At 36.2% G+C, this 22,776-nt stretch overlaps 1 protein-coding gene across 2 annotated transcripts in view; it reads left to right on the forward strand.

Annotated features, from left to right (window-relative positions):
- Chrdl1 (chordin like 1) overlaps positions 1 to 22,776 on the forward strand; it is a 111,442-nt gene that overhangs the window by 15,526 nt on the left and 73,140 nt on the right. For both annotated transcript variants that reach the window (XM_026396788.2, XM_026396789.2), the window contains exons 3-4: positions 7,697 to 7,809; positions 10,798 to 10,891. In XM_026396788.2, the coding sequence (XP_026252573.2) occupies positions 7,697 to 7,809; positions 10,798 to 10,891 (207 nt within the window). The remainder of the gene's footprint in view (positions 1 to 7,696; positions 7,810 to 10,797; positions 10,892 to 22,776) is intronic.

Here is a 22,776-nt window from a genome sequence, read left to right on the forward strand (position 1 = left end):
TTTAATGAGACATTAAATTTATTGATAGACTGTTACTCTCCTCTCTCTGATATGTCAAAGGTAGGGAAAGATGCCACATTTAGACATTAGTCTTGGGAATATCCTGACTATCACTCATCAGTTCAAGATGCTGAGATTGTTAAAATATTTAAACTATTTCTTACTCTTACTAGAATATTGTGGAGCAGAAGTCTAGTTTGTGTCTATACAAGAAAGTTATATTTCTCAGATTTGGCTGAAAAACACAGAATTTCTGCCTAAAAAGAGTTCTTTAGTTTTCTATGTTCTTTTAATTAATTAATGAGCTTGAGCACATACTCTTAGGAAATATAGGTTAACATAAAATGTTAATATAACAAAATAGTAATATGTTATGTTAATAACATAAAATGGTAATATAAAAGGTAGAATAAAATATTTTACTAAAATGAATATATATTCATCCTTGCTAATAAAAAATATTTGTTCCATCCATTTCCCACATGAAATTGTCAAAAGTTTTTTTTTGTTTTTTGTTTTTTGTGGTTTTTGGTACCAGGGATTGAACTCAGGGGCACTCAATCACTGAGGCACATCCCCAGCCCTATTTTGTGTTTATTTAGAGACAGGGTTTCACAGAGTTGCTTAGTACCTTGCTATTTCTGAGGCTGGCTTTGAACTCACAATCCTCTCAGCCTCCCAGGCCACTGGGATTACAGGCGTGTGCCACCATGCCTGGATGTCAAAAGTTTTAAGCACTGAAAAATATCTACATTTGTCCACTGTTAATAGGAAGGGAAATTAGCATAGCTTTTCTGGAAGACAGTTTTGCAATGTTGATTGTGAATTTGAAAGCATCCAAAATCTTTAACTAAAGGAATCTGCTTCTGGGCTGGGGATGTGGCTCAAGCAGTAGTGCACTCCCCTGGCATGCGTGCGGCCTGGGTTTGATCCTCAGTACCACATACAAAGATGTTGTGTCCGCCGAAAAACTAAAAAATAAATAAAATTCTCTCTCTCTCTCTCTCTCTCTCTCTCTCTCTCTCTCTCTCTTTAAAAAATATGCTTCTAAGAATTTTTTATTAAGAATAGCATTGTACTCAAAGGTTGATATACAAGGATGTATACACTATGAAGGTGCAATAATCACAACTATGTGGTAATGGCAAAAGAATAGACATAGATCAATAGAACAGAATTGGGGAGCTCATAAATATACATACACATCATCAACTAATCTTCAACAAAGAGTGAAAATATGCAGTGGAGCAAGGATAGTTTTTTCAATAGATGTTTCTGGACCAATTATATGTCTGCATCAAAAAATAAATACATGGCATAAAGATAGGAAAAGAAGAACTTAAATTATCACTATTTGTGGATGACATAATCCTATACCTAGCAGACCCAAAAGGTTCTACAAAAAACTACTAGAGCTAATAGATGAATTCAGCAAAGTGGCAGGATATAAAATCAACACGCATAAATCAAAGGCATTCCTGTATATCAGCTACAAATCTTCTGAAATGGAAATGAGGACAACCACCCCATTTACAATATCCTAAAAAAAATAAAATACTTGGGAATCAACCTAACAAAAAAGGTGAAAGATTTATACAATGAAAACTACAGAACCCTAAAGAGAGAAATAGAAAAAGATCTTAGAAGATGGAAAAATATATCCTGTTCATGGATAGGCAGAACTAACATCATCAAAATGGAGATATTACCAAAAGTTCTCTATAGGTTTAATGCAATGCCAATCAAAATCCCAAAGGCATTTCTTATAGAAAGATAAAGCAATCATGAAATTCATCTGGAAAAATAAAAGACCCAGAATAGCAAAAGCATTTCTAAGCAGGAAGAGTGAAACAGGCGGTATAGGGATACCAGACTTCAAACTATACTACAGAGCAATAGTAACAAAAACAGCATGGTACTGGTACTAAAACAGGCGAGTGGACCAATGGTACAGAATAGAGGACACAGAGACCAATCCACAAAATTACAACTATCTTATATTTGACAAAGGTGCTAAAAGCATGCAAAGGAGAAAAGATAGCATCTTCAACAAATGGTGCTGGGAAAACTGGAAATCAATATGCAACAAAATGAATCTGAATCCCTTTCTCTCACAATGCACAAAAGTTAACTCAAAATGGATCAAGGAGCTTGATATCAAAACAGAGACTCTGCATCTAATAGAAGAAAAAGTTGGCTCTAATCTACATATTGTGGGGTCGGGCTCCAAATTCCTTAATAGGACACCCATAGCACAAGAGTTAAGAACAAGAATCAACAAATGGGACTTACACAAACTAAAAAGTTTTTTCTCAGCAAGAGAAACAATAAGAGAGGTAAATAGGGAGCCTACATCCTGGGAACAAATTTTTACTCCTCACACTTCAGATAGAGCCCTAATATCCAGAGTATACAAAGAACTCAAAAAATTAAACAATAAGAAAACAAACAACCCAATCAACAAATGGGCCAAGGACCTGAACAGATTTGGAGGACATACAATCAATCAACAAGTACACGAAAAAATGCTCACTATCTCTAGCAGTCAGAGAAATGCAAATCAAAACCACCCTAAGATACCATCTCACTCCAGTAACATTGGCAGCCATTATGAAATCAAACAATAACAAGTGCTGGTGAGGATGTGAAGAAAAGGGTACACTTGTACATTGCTGGTGGGACTGCAAATTGGTGCGGCCAATTTGGAAAGCAGTATGGAGATTTCTTGGAAAGCTGGGAATGGAAACACCATTTGACCCAGCTATTCCTCTTCTTGGACTATTCCCTAAAGATCTTAAAAGAGTGTACTATAGGGATACTGCTACAATGATGTTCATAGCAGCACAATTCACAATAGCTAGACTGTGGAACCAACCTAGATGCCCTTCAATAGATGAATGGATAAAAAATGTGGCATTTATACACAATGGAGTATTACTCAGCATTAAAAAATGACAAAATCATGGCATTTGCAGGGAAATGGATGGCATTAGAGCAGATTATGCTAAGTGAAGCTAGCCAATCCCTAAAAAACAAATGCCAAATGTCATCTTTGATATAAGGAGAGTAACTAAGAACAGAGCAGGGAGGAAGAGCATGAGAAGAAGATTAACATTAAACAGGGATGAGAGGTGGGAGGGAAAGGGAGAGAAAAGGGAAATTGCATGGAAATGGAAGGAGACCCTCAGGGTTATACAAAATTACATATAAGAGGAAGTGAGGGGAAAGGGAAAAAAACAAGGGAGAGAAATGAATTACAGTAGAGGGGGTAGAGAGAGAAGATGGGAGGGGAGGGGAGGGGGGATAGTAGAGGATAGGAAAGGCAGCAGAATACAACATACACTAGTATGGCAGTATGTAAAAAAGTGGATGTGTAACCGATGTGATTCTGCAATCTGTATACGGGGAAAAATGGGCGTTCATAATCCACTTGAATCAAATGTACGAAATATGATATGTCAATAGCTTTGTAATGTTTTGAACAATAATTAAAAAATAAAAATTAAAAAATAAAGTTGGTTCAATATAAATAAATAAATAAATAGAATTAGACATAAAACTTGCACCCTGGGCATGTGTTTTGGCTCAGTGGTGGAGTGCATGCCTAGCATGTGTGAGGCACTAGTTTTGATCCCCAGTACCACATAAAAATAAATATATAAAAGAAAGATTAAAAAAACCCTTATACCCTTCACAAAAATTTCAAAATGGATCAAATATCTAAATGTAAAATACAAAGCAGCAAATCTCCTAGGAAGATAATATAGGAGAAAATGTAATTGGGTTTGGCAATGGATTTTTAGATATAACATCACATACATAATTCATAAAAGAAAGAATAGATAAACTGAAATTCATTATAATTAAAATTTTCTGCTCTGTAAAAGACATTATCAAGAGAATTAAAAGACAAGTCACAGACTGGAAGAAAATGTTTGCAAATGACTTCTGATAAAAAAACTCTTACTCAAAAAATATATTAAATAACCTCTTAAAACTCAATAATAAAACCAAATAACCCATTTATTTAAAAAAGGCCAAAGTCCTTAAAATACTCTATACCAAAGAAGATATATAGTTGACAAATAAATATATGGAAAGAATGTTCTACACCATGTACATGTTATCAGGGAAATACAGATTAAAATGACATACCACTACCTACCTATTAAGAATGACCAAAATCCAAAATAGTAACACAACCAAATGCTGTTAAAGATGTGGAGTAACAGGAACTCACACTTATTGTTGATGGGAATGCCAAATGGTCCAGTCACTTTGGTTGACATTTTGGCGGTTTCTTACAAAACTAAACATACACTTAACACACTACCTAGTAATAAGAGTTCCTGGTATTTACTCAAAGGAATTGAAAACTTGTATCTATACAAAACCTGTACACGTATGTTTATAGCAGTTATTCATAATTGCCAAAACTTAGATGTAACCAAGATGTCCTTCAGTGAGTGAATGGATAAATAAACTGGCAAATCCAGGCAGTGGAATATTATTCAGTGCAAAAAGAAATGAACTATTTAAGCCATAAAAAACATACGGGAAATGTAAATGTATATAACTGAGTAAAAGAAGCCAATCTAAAAGTGCTAAATACTGTATGATTCTCCCTATATGACAGTCTAGAAGATGTTCAACTATGGCAATGGTAAAGTATTCAGTGGTTGCCAGGGTTTGGGGAAAGAATGAGTGCATAGACAAAGAAAAAAGGATGGTGAAATTTAGGGTGGTGGAATTACTTTGCATGATATTGTAATGATGAATACATGTCATTATATATTTATTCAAAACCAATAGAATGTGCAATAGCCAGAGTAAACTGCAATATAAACTATAGACTCTTGGTGATAGTTATGTGTCAATGTAGATTCATCAATAGAAACATATTTATTGGCATTGAACCCATGATTGCTCCACCACTGAGCTATATCCTCAGTCCTTTTTGTTTTATTTTGAGGCAGGGTCTTGCTAAGTTGTCCAGGCCTCTAAATTGTGATCCTTCTGCAGTAACCTCCCCAACTTCTGGGACTAGAGGCATATGCTGATCTTCCTTTTTTATGTAGATCCAAGTTTCTGAAATATGTCATTTTATTCTTTATGAATAATTTCTGCTGACATTTCTTGCAAAACATATATTTTTTTGCACTTTGAACATGATATACATAGGTGTAGTTTTTTTTCCATATGTATTCTAGTTGGTGTTTGTAAAGCTTCCTAGATCTGTGTTTTGGTGTCTGTCACTAATTTTGGAAAACTACCAGACGTTTTTGCTTCAAATATTATTTTGTTCCATCCCTTTGTTTCTTTCTCTTCTGGTATCCCTGTTATATATCTGTAAAAGTTTTGTTATTTTCTTTCAGTTTGGGGATGGTCTATTCCTTTTTTCCATTTTATTTTAGTTTTTGAGCTTTCTGTTGGCATTTCTTTAATGTTCCAATCATTTCTTCCCATTTTCCAGTCTGTAATGATCCTGTCGAAGGCATTGTTTATTTTTTATTACAATATCTTTAATTTCTCCAATTTCCTTTTGATTCTTTCTTAGAATTTTCAACTGTTTTCATTACTCTCATATTATTGCATATTGTACACTTTTCTACTAAAATCCTTGTCATGTTAATTCTAATTATTTTTAAAGATTTTTTTTGCAGTAGTGGGGATTGAATGTAAACATAATTATTTTAAATTCCTGGCTTGATCATTCCAAAATATCTGCTATATCTGAATTTGGTTCTGGTGCTTGATTTGTTTGCAAATCAAGTCCTCAGACTCTGTTTTTTGGCTTTTAGTAAGTTTGTAATTTTTGATTGAAAGTTGGACATGATGTATTGGGTAAAAGAAACTGAGGAAATAGGCCTTTAGCATGAGATTTTTATTAGGGTCACTAGAAGTTAGGCTCTGTATACTATTTGTAGTAGTAATGATATAAAACAGGCTAAAATGTGTTTTGCCCTCCTCTTTTTCTCCTTTATTGTCTTTGAAATCCTTAGGTTCTAAAGAAAATGGAAATAAAACTTTGAAAAGTAAATTTCAACCTTTGACAAGTTGGAAAGATTTATAGAACGTCTTTAAACCAATAAGTGATATGGAACATTTATTTATCTCAGTATTGTTTTCATTTGATTATTAGTGAGGTTGAATATTTGTTCATATTTATCTTTTGTTCTCATTTCTTATTCCACAAATTGCCAGTTCATGTTCTTAAATGGTTTTTCTATTGAATTTATTGTTCTTTTATTGATTTGAATGATTAAAAATGTTCTAATAATACCTTGTTTATTATTTATTGAAAATATCTTCTCCCAGTTTCTTGCCTATGTGTCTTTTCTTAACTATTTTTATTTCCATAATCAGAGAAATGTGTTCTAGAGTGAGGGAAAGCAATGTGTTTGCTACAAGAAGAGTATTGGTTTATTTTGACCTTGTTTCATGAAAATTAAGAGATAGAAAAGCATGGGGTTAGAGGATAAACTGCTTGATTTGGAAATTCAGTTTACCAATCAGTTGTCAATTATTTACATTTACTGGCCACAGTGTGCTAGGCCGTGTGGTGGATAGAGAGTAAAGAATGAATGTTGCCTACTTTTGAGGACTGTGATGAAGAAATAAACCATGAAACATAAAACAAGTAACATGGTATGAGCTCAAGTGTGCTATGCTACAAAGCTGTGGCTGCCCAAATTTCTCTTCCAACAAAGGGAAGTGTGTGGTTTGAGTTAATTGGGAGTTGTTCATACAAAAGGAGGTCTATAAGTTGAATGGGAACAGGGACTATCAATAAAAATTTTTGCTCTTTGTTTTTTTTTTTTTTTTAATACAATTAGCTTTGCAGTTCAGTTGACCAGAGTCCTGGGTTCAAGCAGGTGCTAGACAGTCACATCCTGAACTTTGGCGGGGGTTGGTGGGGTGAGAATCTACTTTATTTTTTTATTTTTTATTTTTTATTTTTTAAAGAGAGAGAGAATTTTTTTTAATGTTTATTTTTTTAGTTTTCGGCGGACACAACATCTTTGTTTGTATGTGGTGCACAACATCTTTGTTTGTATGTGGTGCTGAGGATCGAACCCGGGCCACACACATGCCAGGCGAGTGCGCTACCGCTTGAGCCACGGCCCCTTGCTCTTTGTTTTGTCCCTAGCACTTAGCACAGTGCTTGACAAACAGTAAATGCTCAAATATTTGTTTAATGATTGGCCAAGGCCATTTACAGAGACCTAACACAAATTGTGTGATCCACTGCTTCTACACTACCACTAAGCAGCTTTTAGAATGCTCTGATACATCCACATTGCAGACATTAACTTGCATTCCCAAAGCAAGGGGAACATTAACTTTAGAAAAAGAAAGGACACATAGCATGCTACCTGTTCTTACCATTATAACAGAACAGTAGTTAAGATTTAAGACTCAGACAAATCTTGGTTTGAGTCCCCTTTCAGTTACTGATAATATGCTTCTTGATTGTCCTCATCTATAAAAGAAAGACTATTGGTAGTATTTACTTTATGGGTCATTGCGAGAATTCAGTAAAACACCAAGCCAGTAGTACGGTTCTATTGATATTTGGTATGCTTTTTCTCCTGATGTATGTTTATTAAAATGGATGGAATATATGACTGATTTTATATTTTGTGACTTGGTTCGTGTTTACTAACAAGTATTTTTTCTATCTCCTTTCTCACAGATTCAGAGACATATTGTGTGTTTCAAGACAAGAAGTACAGAGTGGGTGAGAAATGGCATCCTTACCTGGAACCTTATGGTTTGGTTTACTGTGTGAACTGCATCTGCTCAGAGGTACAATCCCATATGACACAAAATTTCCCAGTTTGTTCTTTAGCAATGCTCAGATGGCCAGACAGTATAGGTGATAAAGGCTTAAACCAAATGAAGAAAGAGCCAGGAGCAGTGTTGCTTGCTTGGAAGGCTGAAGCAGGATGATGGCAAGTTCAAGGTCAGCCTCAGCATATTAGTGAGGCACTAAGTAACTTACTGTCAGATTTTTCAAAAACGGGGCTGGGAATGTAGCTCAGTGGTAAAGTACCCCTGAATTCAATCCCTAGTTCCCCCCACCAAAAAAAAAAGAAAGAAAGAAAAGAAAAAGGAAAAAGAAATGAAGCAGATTGCAAGGAAAAATAAATATCTGTGTTTTTTTTCCTGTACTGCTTTTTGGCTTGATTTGTATGGGATCTCTGAATAATTGCTATAGACAGGTATCTATGGTCTTTTAGACTAATGATATAGAGCATGGTGGTAGAAAGTAGAAGAGCTTATATTAGGAAAAAGCTCAATATAATCTCTGGATTATAAGACATAATATTTTTTGGAAACTATTTCCAAGCCTTGCCTTAAGAGAGGAGATTAGGACAGATTATATACTGGTTAATTGGGAGAGTATATTTTATGTAGTCTCAGCTAATAACTCTAATTAAGAATGAGGCTGATGTACCTTGGCCTGTATCTTGTGAGGATTAGAATTCTCTTGCCCTGGCCTTGGCTTCTGTCACATCACTTAAACAGGCATTTGGAAATTTAAATGCCATCTTTGTAATAAATTAAGCAGGTAGTTTCACCTTCTCTCCATGGTCTTTACTCAAGATCACAGCCATAGTCTATCTTCCTGAATAAGCTTCTATCATTGTAGTAGGCCAGGGATTTTCAGTGTCTGCACTTTTGACATTTATGGATAGATATTTTGTGGCGGGGGCTGTCATATGCATTGTAGGATACTTAGCAGCACCTCTCCTGTGAATCCACTTAATGTCAGTAGCGCAAACCCCAGTTGTGATAATCAAAAAAGTCTCAGACATAGTCAAATTTCCTGGGGAGCAAAATTACCCTTGGGGGAGGACCTGTGCATGAAGCAAATTAGGAAAGGAAGCTTTGCACTAGATCTTAAGGATTGAGAATTTTGATCACATGGAAAAAAAAATTCAAGACCATTCTCTTACTTGTCTTACTTGAGGATTTGTTTAAGGAATGAAATTCCTCCCACTTGCCAAGCTAGAGCAGGAACACTGGCAAGCTTGGCATTTTTTTTTCTTCCATTTAACAAAAATTCGGGCTTTCCAAGCCTAGTCCTTTCACCCATTTAAACAATTTTTTTTAATTTTTAATTTTTAAAAATTTTAATGTTTTATATGACAACAGAATGCATTCCACTTCATATTGCACATATAGAGCACAATTTTCATATCTCTGGTTGTACACTAAACAATTTTAAGCATGCAGAAACCTGACCTTCAAGTAATATTAGGAGATATAAGAAGCAATGGGTTCTAGATTTAAGACAAATAAAGTTTCTGACCCTGGCTCTGCCACTAGTGAGCCATGTTGTTTTGAACAAGTTACCTAACTTCTCTGAGATTCCCTCAGCTTCCTCTTCTTTAAAATAAGATAATGATATTACCTAGTTCATGAGGCTGTGGCAAGGATTAAAATCACTAATTCATTTAAATCAATTAAAGCAACGTTTGGTCATGATAAACATCTAAGAAACAATAACTGCTGTTGCCATCACTGTCATCATAATTATCATTGTAGTTATTATTATTATTATTAAACTGTTAACCCTAGAACACAATTCAGTACACAGCATTAAGGATCAGTTTAGATCTCACCTGGGAAGTGTGCCTTTGGTGTGCTTTGGTGATCTCATCTCCAGATGATATGACCAGTCTCTGAGAAGTGTGGTGCATAAGAAACTTCTGTGGTGTTTCCAAATGTAATGTTCCAAGAATGTATTGTAGAAAGCACACAATAAAGGAAAATAGGTTGTGGTAAAGTGATTACAATTTGTATAAAAGAAGCCTGCCCTTTTAAATGGATAGGGCATGTATTAAATAGAGTACCTGGGGACTGATTAACTTCCTGGTTTGTCATAATTTTATCAGATTCTTGATCCAACACATTGGAAATAGACAGCTAACCCTTGGGGGCCAAGGCTTTGATGTCTGCAAGGCAGTGAAAATGTTAATAGGATCCCAATGCCAGAAGCTGATGCACTAGGCATCTTCTCTCTCTCCATGCTCTTCACTACCCTTTTCTCCACAACATCCTTACAGATACAAGTAGCCCTTGCTTCAAATGAATTATAGATGGGAAATGTAAATGTGAAATGTATTTTGAAAGTCTTTCTTTGTTCTAGCAATGGCCTGAGAGCTGTCAGAGTTTGGGATCATGTAATTGTAAGTCAGGCAGAGACCCAATTGCCCCACCCAGGCATAATAGATAATCAGCTCAATTCCTAACTCTAGCTTGTTCTCAGAAAACATTCTGGCTGCAAAGGGAAATGAGAATTGTCACTCTGCCTACTGGACCAAGGCAGGCTTACATAGAATCCCAAATCCATGTGTTAGGGATACTTTCTTGCCCAGGGGAGGGTAACAACTCGAGGGACCCATTGCTCATCATCCTTTCCCTTAAATGGCATTGGATAGGTGATTATGAAATCAGAGTGGGATCTTAGAAAAAACATGCAGCTAGAGAATTAGGGAAGGATAGAAATGCCCAGAGCCAGACCAGAAGAAGCTTCCCACAATTAATGGTAGTCTTTGAAAACTGGAGCAATAGTGATCCAGCCTTAGAAAAACATTCCAGTAAGCTATCAACCAACCCAGAAGAGGTGCTAGTGATGAGAAAGGAAAGAAAATGCTGATTGCATTCAGCTTCTTGGGAATGTTATTCATTGTCTGGGTGAGTCCCTGCATGAATGTTTTCCAAACTGGCATGATCCCAGTGACCTTTGAAAGATATTTATTCTTTCTTGGTGCCTCCTTCTTTCAGAATGGGAATGTGCTTTGCAGCCGAGTCAGATGTCCAAATCTTCATTGCCTCTCTCCTGTGCATATCCCTCATCTGTGCTGCCCTCGCTGTCCAGGTAAACCAATTTGCTTCTCTATTCCCATCTGTGGTTCTCCTTCCTCCCTCTTCACTCAGTTCAACCCATCTCCCCTAAGTTCCCCAGAAGGGAAACTGCCAGACAGAAATAACAGTAGGACACTTTTAGGCAGTACAAACTGGCCCCTAAATACTGTTTATAGCCCAAGCGGGACACATTCTAAGCTCTAATAAGTTATTGGGTACCCAGTAACAAATTTTTATTGGGCTTTTAATCATTTGAAGGGGGATATCAACTGGGGGAAGGGAATCGTGGCTCAGAGATTTTCTGTCATAAACAGCCTCTTCCTGCCATGGGCAGCAGGCACCAGGGGAGTTGCAGCATTGCAGCAATTAGTGCTGGAATTGCATCCAAGCATAGCTTCGAAATGATGAGGGGCTGTTCATAAATCAAAGGAGCTGAGCCAGTGAGGTTTATGACAGTATAAAGCTGCCTGCCTGTTGAATAGTCACCTCCTCCACATTGCATGGTTATTAAGTACACGCTGTTAAGAGCAACTCTGGGGGGAACCAGGCAGAGACTTTTTTCACAAGACCATTAGGACCACTACTTTCACGATTTGTGGTTAGGGTGTTTTTCTGAGGCAGGGACTCCGTCAATGACACTGTTCATGTCTGACTGGAGCCTGGTTCCCACACCAAAGGCGTGGAAGCATGGAAAGATTCAGAGAATGTCTGTGCTCTCAACAGCAGTCCTAGGAAAGCTATGTGACAGTCTTCGGATCTGTGAAGTAGAAGCCTTGTCATCCTGTAAGTCAATTCTGTTTCCCTCTAGGACAAAAGCTCTTAATTCTGGGTTCCTGGGTGGACTTTAAGGAGTCAGAGAATGCTTTAAAATTGTTGGCAGTTTTGGTGTAACAATGTACAGATGAAAATTCTTTTAGAGATGATCGATCCATAGCTTTACTGGTATCCCTAGTTTGGCATTGTTATTGCTATTTCTTTATAAATTATACTTTTCTGCATCAGTGAATACACTCTGATGAACAAAGGCAATTCTTCCCCTGATGGGAAAGATCTTAACCATGTCACAGGTTTATCCTTCTGAGTATTGGTGATAATAGTACATGCTTCAAGATATGAGAGATTGATTTGGCATATGATGAATCAGAAAACTGTTTTTTGGAATAAATGCCTACATGAGGCTTACTATTTTTGTATATGATTATGTGTTGCTGCTTAAGCTGGATTACAAGGGTGTGATATATGAGAGGCTCTGGTAAATGGGAGTAATATTTCTGATAAAATGGCTACCTGGGGTTGTTATTTTTTAACCTGCCATGCAACCTGTCAACTTGCTTTATAAAAGCTTTCTTTCCTAGAATTCTCCAGAAGTAGTCTAATACTATAGGAAACTATCTAAACCACTATGGCATGGCCCAGACACAGAACCTAGTAAAGCATAAACTAGAGTATGGCTGTCACCTACCCCAATTGCCTGGGAAGCAGATGGTAGGAAGCAAGTATTGAAAAAAAAAAGGAAAGTATAGGCCAGCAAAAAAAAAAAAAATTCAAAGAACTGAGCGTATAAATGTTTATAGCAGTGCAATTCACAATAGCCAAGTTATGGAACTAGCCTATGTGCCAGTAAATAGATGAATGGATAAAGAATATGTGGTATATATACATAATGAAGTTTTACTCAGCCATAAGGAAGAATGAAATTATGAGATTTACAGGAAAATGAGTGAAAATGGAGAACATCATGTTAAGTGAAATAAACCAGACTCAGAAAGTCTAAGGTTGAATGTTTTCTTTCATATATAGAAGCTAGGAAGAAATGGGAAATAAAAAGGAGGATACTATGAAAATTGAAGGGAGAACAATACAGTAAGGGAAGAGAATCAGGAGGAGAGAAGGGTAGGAATTATGGGATTAAATTGGTCAAATTATGCTATGTGCATGTATAAAAACTTCATGATGTGGGCTGCAGCTATAGCTCAGTGGTAGAGTGCTTGCCTAGCATGTGTGAGGCACTGGGTTCTATCCTTAGCACCACATAAAAATAAATAAATAAATAAAATAAAGGCATAAACAAACAAAAACACATCATGATGAATCCCATTATTGTGTATAGTTGTATTCCTCAATACAAACCATAAAAATTGAGGTCCTAAATCCCAAAGGACAGGAAATGGAAAGAATTGAACACCATTTTATTTTAAGACTTAAAAATCTCATTTTACAGAGTATAGAAACAAGCTTTCCTTTTTGTTTTCCTTCTTGCTCTTGCAGCGCACTTCCTTGTCAGTTCATTGTACTTCTTATTAATTATGCAAGATCTTTCTAAGGATAATAGTGCTAAAGTTCTATAATCCTTATATGCAAAAAATGTGTTGAGTTTTGAATGATAATTGGGCATGTTCATTTTCCCTCAGCACTTTGAAGATATTAATAAACAATTTGTTGACTTCTTTTGTTTGTTAATAAAAGTCTACTATTTGATTGTACTTTTTGGTAGGTCTTTTTGTTTTCTTCGTCTAGCTTTTCATATTTTCTCTTTTTTCTTTCTTTGTTGCACATGGTGAGATTGTAGATATGTGATTTATGTTTGTTTAGCCAGCTCTGCATATGATGTTTTTCAGTCAAAGTAAATAATTTCCTCTTCAATTTGTCGTCATTATTTTGGTAAACATTCCCTTTTCACTTTCTATCTTTTTTTCTTGTTCTCAAAGTTTTATTTTATGCTTTGTATCTCATTTGTCTTCTATGTCTCTTAATATTTCCTTTATTTTTCTTTCTTGGTATACTTAATGTTATTACTTCAACTCTATACTCCAATTCATGTATTTTTTCATGTATACTATTTAGTTCATCTGTTGGGTTTTTCTGTGTGTTTTATATTCAATGAATATATTTTTCTCCACATTTAAAAATTATTTTAAAAATATCTACTAGTTGCTCTTTTGTAATTCCACATTATTTTGGGGATCTTATTTTTTTATTTCTTCATAGTGGAAACCCTTTTTCTGAATTTTTTCTTGATTTTCTAGTTTTTGTTTAAAAGCTCATTATCTCTGGGAGTTGTGTCTTGCATAAGCCTTCCTTCTTTCTAGAATTGCTGTTTCTGACTTTGTGGCTCACTTAGCTCTAAACCAGGTTATGTATTAGTGTCCCAGCTTGTGTTCCTCATACCTAGGTGATCTGTTTCCACATGTTTTCTTGTGCAGTGCTACTCGCTAATAACAAAGATCTTGGACTGGTACCTCAGGTACAACTGCCTACTTTGGACAATCAGTGTGCTTTAGGATACAACTTTGGGTGGGCAGAACTATGTCAACCCCTTATTACATATGAGAAGTGTGACCCTGTTACCTAGCTACATAAGTCAGCTTTCTATCATGGTGATAAAATACTGAGAAAATGTTTATTTTAGTTTATAGTCTCATTTCAGTTCATGACTGGCTGACCCTTTTGCCTTTGAGTAAGTGGTTAGTCTGTGTATCATGGTGGGGAACACATGCTGGAGGAAACATTTCACCTCGTAGCAGCTAGGAAGCAGAAAGAGAGAGAGAAAAAGAGAAAGTGTGAGAGAAAGGGGCTGGGATCCCAATATTTCCTTTCAAGAGCACTCCCCCAGTGACCTAACTTCTTTCCACTAGGCCTCACCTCCTGAAGGTTTCACCACCTCCCAATAATGCCATATAATGATGAGCAAGCCTTGGATACATGGGCCTTTGGGGAACATTCAAGATCTAAGCCATCATACCACTTTCACGTAGGAAGCCTCTTGCAGGCTGTAGTTCAATGGAGCTGTTTAGAACCAACTATCTGTATGTAGCCTCAACTGCCTTTTGACCCCCTTTAACTAATGATCTTTCTTTCTACCTATATTTTATTCTACAAAGAGTTTAATTTTGTTTCTGTAATTTTTCAGTTTTAAAGTTTCATTCATTTTTTCAGCTTCTCACATCATTGCTCTTCTATGTTTGGAAAAGATTTCTCATGTACTATCTTTGCCATGTTGAACCAGAATGCAACTAATCTTTCTATTAAAGATAAAACAAAATCAAGTGGGTTTAAATCATAGCACAGAAGAATGGAGTTTGATAAAGGAAGGCCTTTGGGCTGCAGTTGTTAAATTCTGCAATAAATGACTAGAGTATTTTGCTCTCTTTACTATTTCTAGAAATAAAATGTACCCACCCATCTGAGATAGACTTGGCACAGCCCTGATTTGAGCTAGGGCAATGGATGTGATGACTCTCTGTATTCCTTCCACCCCAGTGAATATTAGGCATGAAGAAACTCATGCCTTCAGGGCCACAGAAATGTTTGGTCAAAGGAAGGGGCTCTCATTTTCTGTCTTAATCTAATAGAAGACACTGTGAAAAATGTCCTCACTTAAAAAAGGAGTATTTAAAGCCAAGATGATGAACGAATTTTGTGTCCAAAAGAGAAAACTAGTAGTGACATATATAAGGCACTCCTTTTACATACAGTCCTATATCAGCAGTATGATATGGAGGAACATTATCTAGATAGTGACAAACTTGATGGGGGGAGTCCTACATGCCATGTTTAGGCAGGAATTTTTCCATTGGAAAAGATGGAGGAGCTGTCTATTTCCATTTTTTCTCTGTTTCTTGAAGTTCTGACTTTCTAAACTCCTTACCCTTGAATTGTCTAAGCATTTCACCTGTGTTTGAGGTTTTACTCCTACAGCTCTGGTTAAACCATGGCAATCAGAGTATACAGACTACATTTCCAGGGCTTCCAGAGAGAAATATATACTAATTTCCATGAACAGCAAATGAATTTTTTTTTCAGCATCACTTGTCCAAGTCTCTGTGGCAGAGGTCAAGTCTTGGTCACATACCACAGGGCTCTACCGGGCCCAAAGAAGCTGGTGCTACATGGAGACTGGAACGTTTTAAATGGAAAAGTCACAATGAGCTTGTATGAATATGCCACAATGAATCCCAGTATGATATATAATTATTATGAACCAATCAATACACATTTTTTAAAAAAACTGCACAAGTTACGAAGATCATTAAATTCATCCTGATCTCTTAGTAGGACTCTGTTTGGTCCCTGATAATTAGAAATACATAGGAATGAAATTCCCTATCTTTTAGTGGAATGAAGTGGTATAAAGAGAGGAACTACAGAGAAACAGCACAACTTCATTCCTTTTGTTTTTTACATAATTTTATCACCAAAGAGACTTTTATACTGACCAGGAGCTTAAATAATAATATTATCTAAGGGTTTTTTATGGTCATTCCACTGAGAATTTGTGATTCAGAATTAATAAATTTGGCTTCCCTTGGAGGGATTCCAGCATTCCTGGGTTATTAAAGAGCTGTTATAAAATTGCCAAAATAACTGATTTGGTCTGGTTACCAGAGACCTAATCCACAATGTTTCCTTTTGGTTAGGTGTGAAAAAGTTTGGCTCTGTAATATAGTTTTAATAGGGATAGTGACAGTGTGGTTTTGCCAAGAGAGGCACCTGGGGTGAGCCCAGGCTTCTAAATTCCAACAATGTGCCATGTTCCCATAAAGGAAAGGCTGGGAGCCCTAGGTCATTTCTCTTTCAGTAGTATTTGAGTTGAGTGAGCTATCAAACACAGGCATTACTGCCACAGTGCAATATGCATTTCAGAAAACCCTCACATTCTGCAGAATTATACACTGAAAAATAACAGGACTTAAGGAAAAAACAAGATTGGAGAAAACCACTCAAAACTTAGGAAAGTTTGCAACCAGAGTACTAAAAAACAACTATACTAATAAAATAGTAGGATGGTTTGAAAAGAGCTTACTTGTATAATAAATAAAAAATATAGGAAATATAGACTTCACCTTTTAAAATAGTGACATTGGATGGAAGCTAGGGGATGTAAGAAAGGATTAAGGCTGATGATTTATAGAGACAAGAGAAAAATTCACCAATATACAGGAGAATCATGTAATATATACTTAAAAGATAGCATGCTGTCAAACTGAACCAAGAAAAAGAATGTAGTAGAGTGAATGGGAATATGATAGAGTATTTACTGTATCTCTTTATGCTTACTGATTTCAATTGAGTTAGTGTACTTGGCATTTAGCTACTGTTACTTGGTAATGCAGAATAATCGTTTGCTGAGAAATATTATGTATGAACATAGGCAATTTCTCTCTTAACCTTGTCCCCTTATTTAAAACAAATATAAACATTTTTACATTGTACAAATTCATTATATAGCAGAAATGGACTACATAAGTTGAGGTAGATAGATGTTTTAATTCACGTGACCATTCTGTATCTATTTTTTGGGCTTTCTGCTCTGACCTTAAAGATTTTGTTCCCCTTTCTTCTCATCTCATACATTTATTTACATAAGAAGGTGAATCTAGGTTTATGGTGTGTCTGTGAGTTCCTGTATTATAGTAATCGAAGAGAGAGACTTTTTTTTTGCTTCTTCAAGTTTCTTTTTTCAAAGGGCAAAAGTTCAAGAGGGGGTTTATTTTTTTTTATTTTGGTAAAGTGCACATAACATAAAATTTATCATTTAAAAGTGTACAATTCAGTGGCATTAAGAACATTTATGATATTGTGCAACCATCACCACTAATTTAGTTCCTGATATTTTTCACCACTCCAAAAGGAAACCCAGTACACATTACACAGTCCCTTCTCATCCCCCTCACTCCAGCTCCTGGCATCCACTAATCTATTTTCTCTCCTTGTAGATTTTTCTCTTTTATATTTCATACAAATGGAATCATACAGTAGGCAGTCTTTGGCTTCTGGCTCCTTTCACTTAGCATAATGGTTTCAAGGCTCTCATCCATGCTGTAGCCCATGCCAGTACTTCTTTCCTTTTTATGGCTGAATAATATTCTACTGCATGGTTAGATCACTTGTTTATCCATTCATCAGTTGGTGGTTATTTGCATTGTTTCCACTTTTTGGCTACTGTGAATTATGCTGTTATGAACATTTGGGTATGTATTTTTGTGTGGCATGTGTTTTCAATTCTGGGTATATAACTAAGAATGAGGTTTCTGTGCCATTTAGTAATTCTATGTTTTACTGATTAAACAATTTCTCCCCAGTTTTAAGACCATCCCATCTTCTTTTGGTTCATCTCTTTGATGGCTGATTGCAATTGTCATGGCTGCTACTGATTTGCTAATGTTGTCATTATCCATGTCTGATGGCCCTTCAGTTTTTCCTCTCTTCTTTTGTTCTCTATTGAATTCTGTATTCTATTGCTTCTAGGATTATATTAAAAGGTCAATTACTTTTAAACAACAACAGTCAAATAGACTATTATTTTTAGTAAGGTGACTACCCTAGCTTTAGTATGCAAAACGGTCAGATGCCATTTCTTTGCTTGCAAAAGATTACACTTTTCTAAAAAAAAAAAAAAAAAAAAGTATTTTCTGGAATCCCAAGCTAACCAAAAGCTTAAGGATCCTGGAATATTGGTGTTTAGATAGCAGAGGCTTTACTCTATTACAGTCATTATGCTGTTATTATCATTGTTCTTAAACTGATTGTTGAGGGTTGCCAAAGAAGATGTTCACTGTTGATCACTATACCCTCCATATCTATACTGACTGCTTTCTTAAACTGCTTTAACTGTCTTTATACCTTATTTCTATTTTTTTCTCCTACACTTAGTCCTTGGACATTTTTCAGAGTATGAAGGGTTAAAACCTTTTCCAAAGAAGTGGCAATTAACTTGCCTCCTGCAAGGTGAGATCATCTTTGCCTGTAGTAAACCATATAACTTGATTTCATTGAAAGAATGTGATTTACTAGGGAATGAGATTGATCAAATTATGTCATGTGCATGTATAACTATGGCATAATGAATTCCACTATTATGTATAACTATAATACACCAATATAAATGAATGAAGAAGAATGATTTCCTGTTAATATGCTAAAGTCCTGTGTCACATAAAAACAAAGTATTTTGGGAAAAAATGTAATTTTCCATTATGATAGAGTAAAACTGTTTGCTTTCTCTATTTCTTTCAGTGGATATTAACCAACATTGGTCCCTCAAGAAGGTGCAGAGGTGGCACTGCCCGAGGGATATCAAGAGGCTTACATTTGTCCTGAATAAATCTTCCACTTGCTTTCTATACAAGAGAAACATCTATTTTTACTTACTTTTCAGAGTTTAGACAGTGTTTCCCAAAGTTTGCTTTTAGGAACATAATTTTATGGAATAGTATTAGGGTTTACTAGGGAAAATATTTATATGGTCAAATAAATTTGAGTTTCTGAATTAGAGAAACTTAAAAAGGTTTCTTTTAATGCAGGACTTCTCAGAGCCTTTAATTTATTATTACACAGTATGAATCTACTAGAGAAGTATGTATGATGCAGTGTTATTCAAATTTATTCAGCCATAGGGCTCATTTTTAAAGAATATTTATTTTTTAGTTGTAGTTGGACACAATACCCTTATTCATTTATTTTTATGTGGTGCTGAGGATCCTACTCAGGGCCTTGCACATGCTAGGAGAGTGCTCTACTGCTGAGCCACAATCCCAGCCCTAGGAGTCATTTTTAATAGAGCACTTTGTAGGATAAGTGTTCCTTAGTGTGTTTTAAGAAGTGTTAGATTATGCCATTCAATTCCCAGAAGTTTTTTTTTGTTATAGCAATAAGCTATTGGTATATACTTCATTTGCAGATGTTCATTTGGGAAGCATATCACTTTTGCACAAGACTTGAAGCTAGTGTTACTTAAATTCTAACATTATCAAAGGTAACCTTAGGTAAATTTGGTAAAATGCTAACTCCCAGGCTCTGTGCTAGAAATTCTGCTTCTGTTGATCTGTAGTGAGTACCATGCATTTAAAACACCACATTCATTCTAATCACTTACACTGGAGAATGTACTACAATAATAGGGCCCAAGAGAGGCTTTGAGAATGGAGGTCAGGACATGTGAGAGAGCAGTCCTGGGCAATATCTTGGAATAGAGGGCCCTGTGAATTCTGCAAAGGGCTATGGAAAACATGGCAATGCTGTTTCTGTTATAATTGGGAGCATAGGCACCCTAGAAACACATTTTGCTTGTGTGGCATTTCCCCAGGACCAACCCCAGAGTAGCATGTACATAGTGTGCCATCTGGTCTGCCTCCTCTTCTTTCCCAGGGATCCCATCCAAAGCCTTTCTCTTCTGCCATTTTGCACATTCACAGCCTCTGGCTGTCATGTCCAGAAGCAGGACCCTCCATGGGGAGCTCCCCCTTCTACCCCACCCATTGTTCATGACTTGTTGGCAAGAAATGAATGGCATTTCTCGGAATTAGCCCAGGAATTTCTGCTGATAAACAAATGAAACTCTCAAAGGGAAAAGCAATCAACATAGTTTGAAATAAAATCAGTGTTTTCAGCTTAGTCTGTTTCCAACTTAGTTTGAAATAAGAGTCACATCTAGGGTATTTTAAGGAAAGGATTATGAAAATGTCCTATAGTGGGTTTTCATCCTAGTTGCAGGGCTTACTCTTGAACCAGGGCCTGATTTCTACGTGAGTAAGCAGAGGAGATGATTATTACCTTGATTTCCTGTACCTGTGATTCCAAGACCCATTGAGCCATCAGATCAGCCTCATCTCCAGTTCTCTTCCAAGTTGCCTGACACCTGCAATTGTCATTATTACAGTTTCATCCTTTTCATGTAAGCTTTGCTTCTTGATACATTCATGTGTCTACCTTGGAAGTGGCAACTTAACTCTCTGTAATCATTTTAACTTAATCTAAACACTGGATTTAGAAAGCAGAATTTGATTGCAGAGAGAGGAGGTGGGTATTGGAGAAAAAAGTCCTGAAGCTGCTAGATGGATTTGGGTACTTGGAAGAGTTATGAAGGAGCAGGGAGTCAAAGGAAGAAACTAGAGCATCAGGCTTTCCCTTCTCCACAGTCCTGCAGGGCACCAAGCTTCTCCCCAATTTTAAGGATAAGTTTTTTTATTCGTGGCAGAGGACATAGTTGTTTCTAGGATGAGTTGCCAGCTTTCAAGTTTTTTACTTTGGGGTTATTAATTTAAAACCAATATATTCTTGAAGTAACCAAATATCTTTGCTATCTGTTGCCTAGAGCCAAAGGGTTTCACTTCTGGGTTTTGGATGCAAAATAACTATAACCCAAAAGGTTTGCCAGATTATTTGTAGCCACTAAGATAAATAACAGTCTTTATTAGAATGATTTTGTCTGAATTTTGTATTTAGACTTTTATACCGTCAGCTATTCCCTAAAAGTGACTTTAGAAACTGGCACACTTAGGGTGTCAGTTATTGAAATGTGTTCCAAAATCTACCTCCTCACAGGACTCCATTTTTGGCCATCCAAGTATTCAATTGTATAAATGTCTTGATGTGTTTGTTGTCTCTTGTGTTTGCCCCAAACTTGCTAAGAACCAGAGAATGGGAAGTAGTTTAGCAATGTACATGTGGCTGCTTATAAGGAGTTTTCTAGAGTTGTACTCCTACAATTATAGAGAGGCTATAAATAAAACATATGTACTGTATCCTTTAAGATACATCAAAATTTCATTCAGGAGGGGTAGGAAGAGGTTTGGTTGGATTTTAGTTTAATTGAGAAGAAAAGGAGCAGAGATTTTCAAAATACATGAAGATACAATAATTATCTCTGCAAGTTTTGTTTTATTTACTTTAATAAGTTCAATAAGCTTTGATTTATCCAAATTCACAGGATCATGCTCTCAGGGATCTAAGGCCAAATCAGAGCCCATACTCACCATTGTGTGGTTTATGGGTGTATTCACTTCTTATTTTATTAGAAGAGAAATGATATTTAAGGAGAGAACAGAGAAACATGCTTTATTTCCCCCTTACTTTATTTTGTTTCCCTTCTTAATTTCCTTCCTTCCTACATTTTATTCACTTTTCAAAAAATATTTTATCAGATAAAAGATACACAACATAAAATTAGCTATGTAAGCCACTGTATAGTTCAGTGGCATCAAGTACATTCATATTCTTGTAAAACTACCAACAACCATCTTTAGAACTTTTTTCATCTTCTCAAATTGAAACCCTCTACCCATTAAACACAAACTGCCAACTTTTCCCCTTCCACACCTTCTGACAACCACCAGTCAATTTTCCATCTCTGTGAATTTGACTAGTCTAAGTATGTCATAGAAGTGGAATCATATAGTACTTAACCTTTTGTGACTGACTTATGTCATGTAGCACAGTCATCAAGGTTCATCCATGCCATGTTTTTTTCTTTTTTAAATGGGGAAGAAATATTAGAAGACACCTGGGAGGAGGTTGGTAATACAGATGAGGAAGTGAAGTCAGGAGGCAAGCAAAAGGGTCTTAGTGGAATCTCGAAACTAATGGTTTTTGGTGCTCCTTTCATAGAATGAAGAAGATTTCAGGGCTGGAGATGTGGCTCAGCGGTAGCGCGCTCGCCTGGCATGCGTGCGGCCCGGGTTCGATCCTCAGCACCACATACCAACAAGCATGTTGTGTCCGCCGAGAACTAAAAAATAAATATTAAAAATTCTCTCTCTCTCTCTCTCTCTCTCTCTCCTCTCTCACTCTCTCTTAAAAAAAAAGAAGATTTCAGAGACCACACTGTCTCTGAAAATGGCAGATATGGCAAACAGGAAATAGTATCAATGACTGTATAAGATATTAAGTTTTGAAAGGCAGACATATTTCTTATTAATGTATGTCAGAGAGTATTATTTCTTAGGAGCTGATTACCATCAACTTTTGCCATTTATTTTTGGAGGAATCCATAATGGTATAAATGCATCCCAGTTTCCCTTATATGGCCCTTTCACTCCGGAGATTGCTTCATGAGGCAATGTTGAAGGAAATCTGTAATTACTGACCCTGGTGAAAGAAAGGGAGGACTTCAGTGAGCTT

This window comes from Urocitellus parryii, chromosome X (genome assembly GCF_045843805.1).
Source record: "Urocitellus parryii isolate mUroPar1 chromosome X, mUroPar1.hap1, whole genome shotgun sequence".
In the NCBI taxonomy this organism is placed as follows: domain Eukaryota; kingdom Metazoa; phylum Chordata; class Mammalia; order Rodentia; family Sciuridae; genus Urocitellus; species Urocitellus parryii.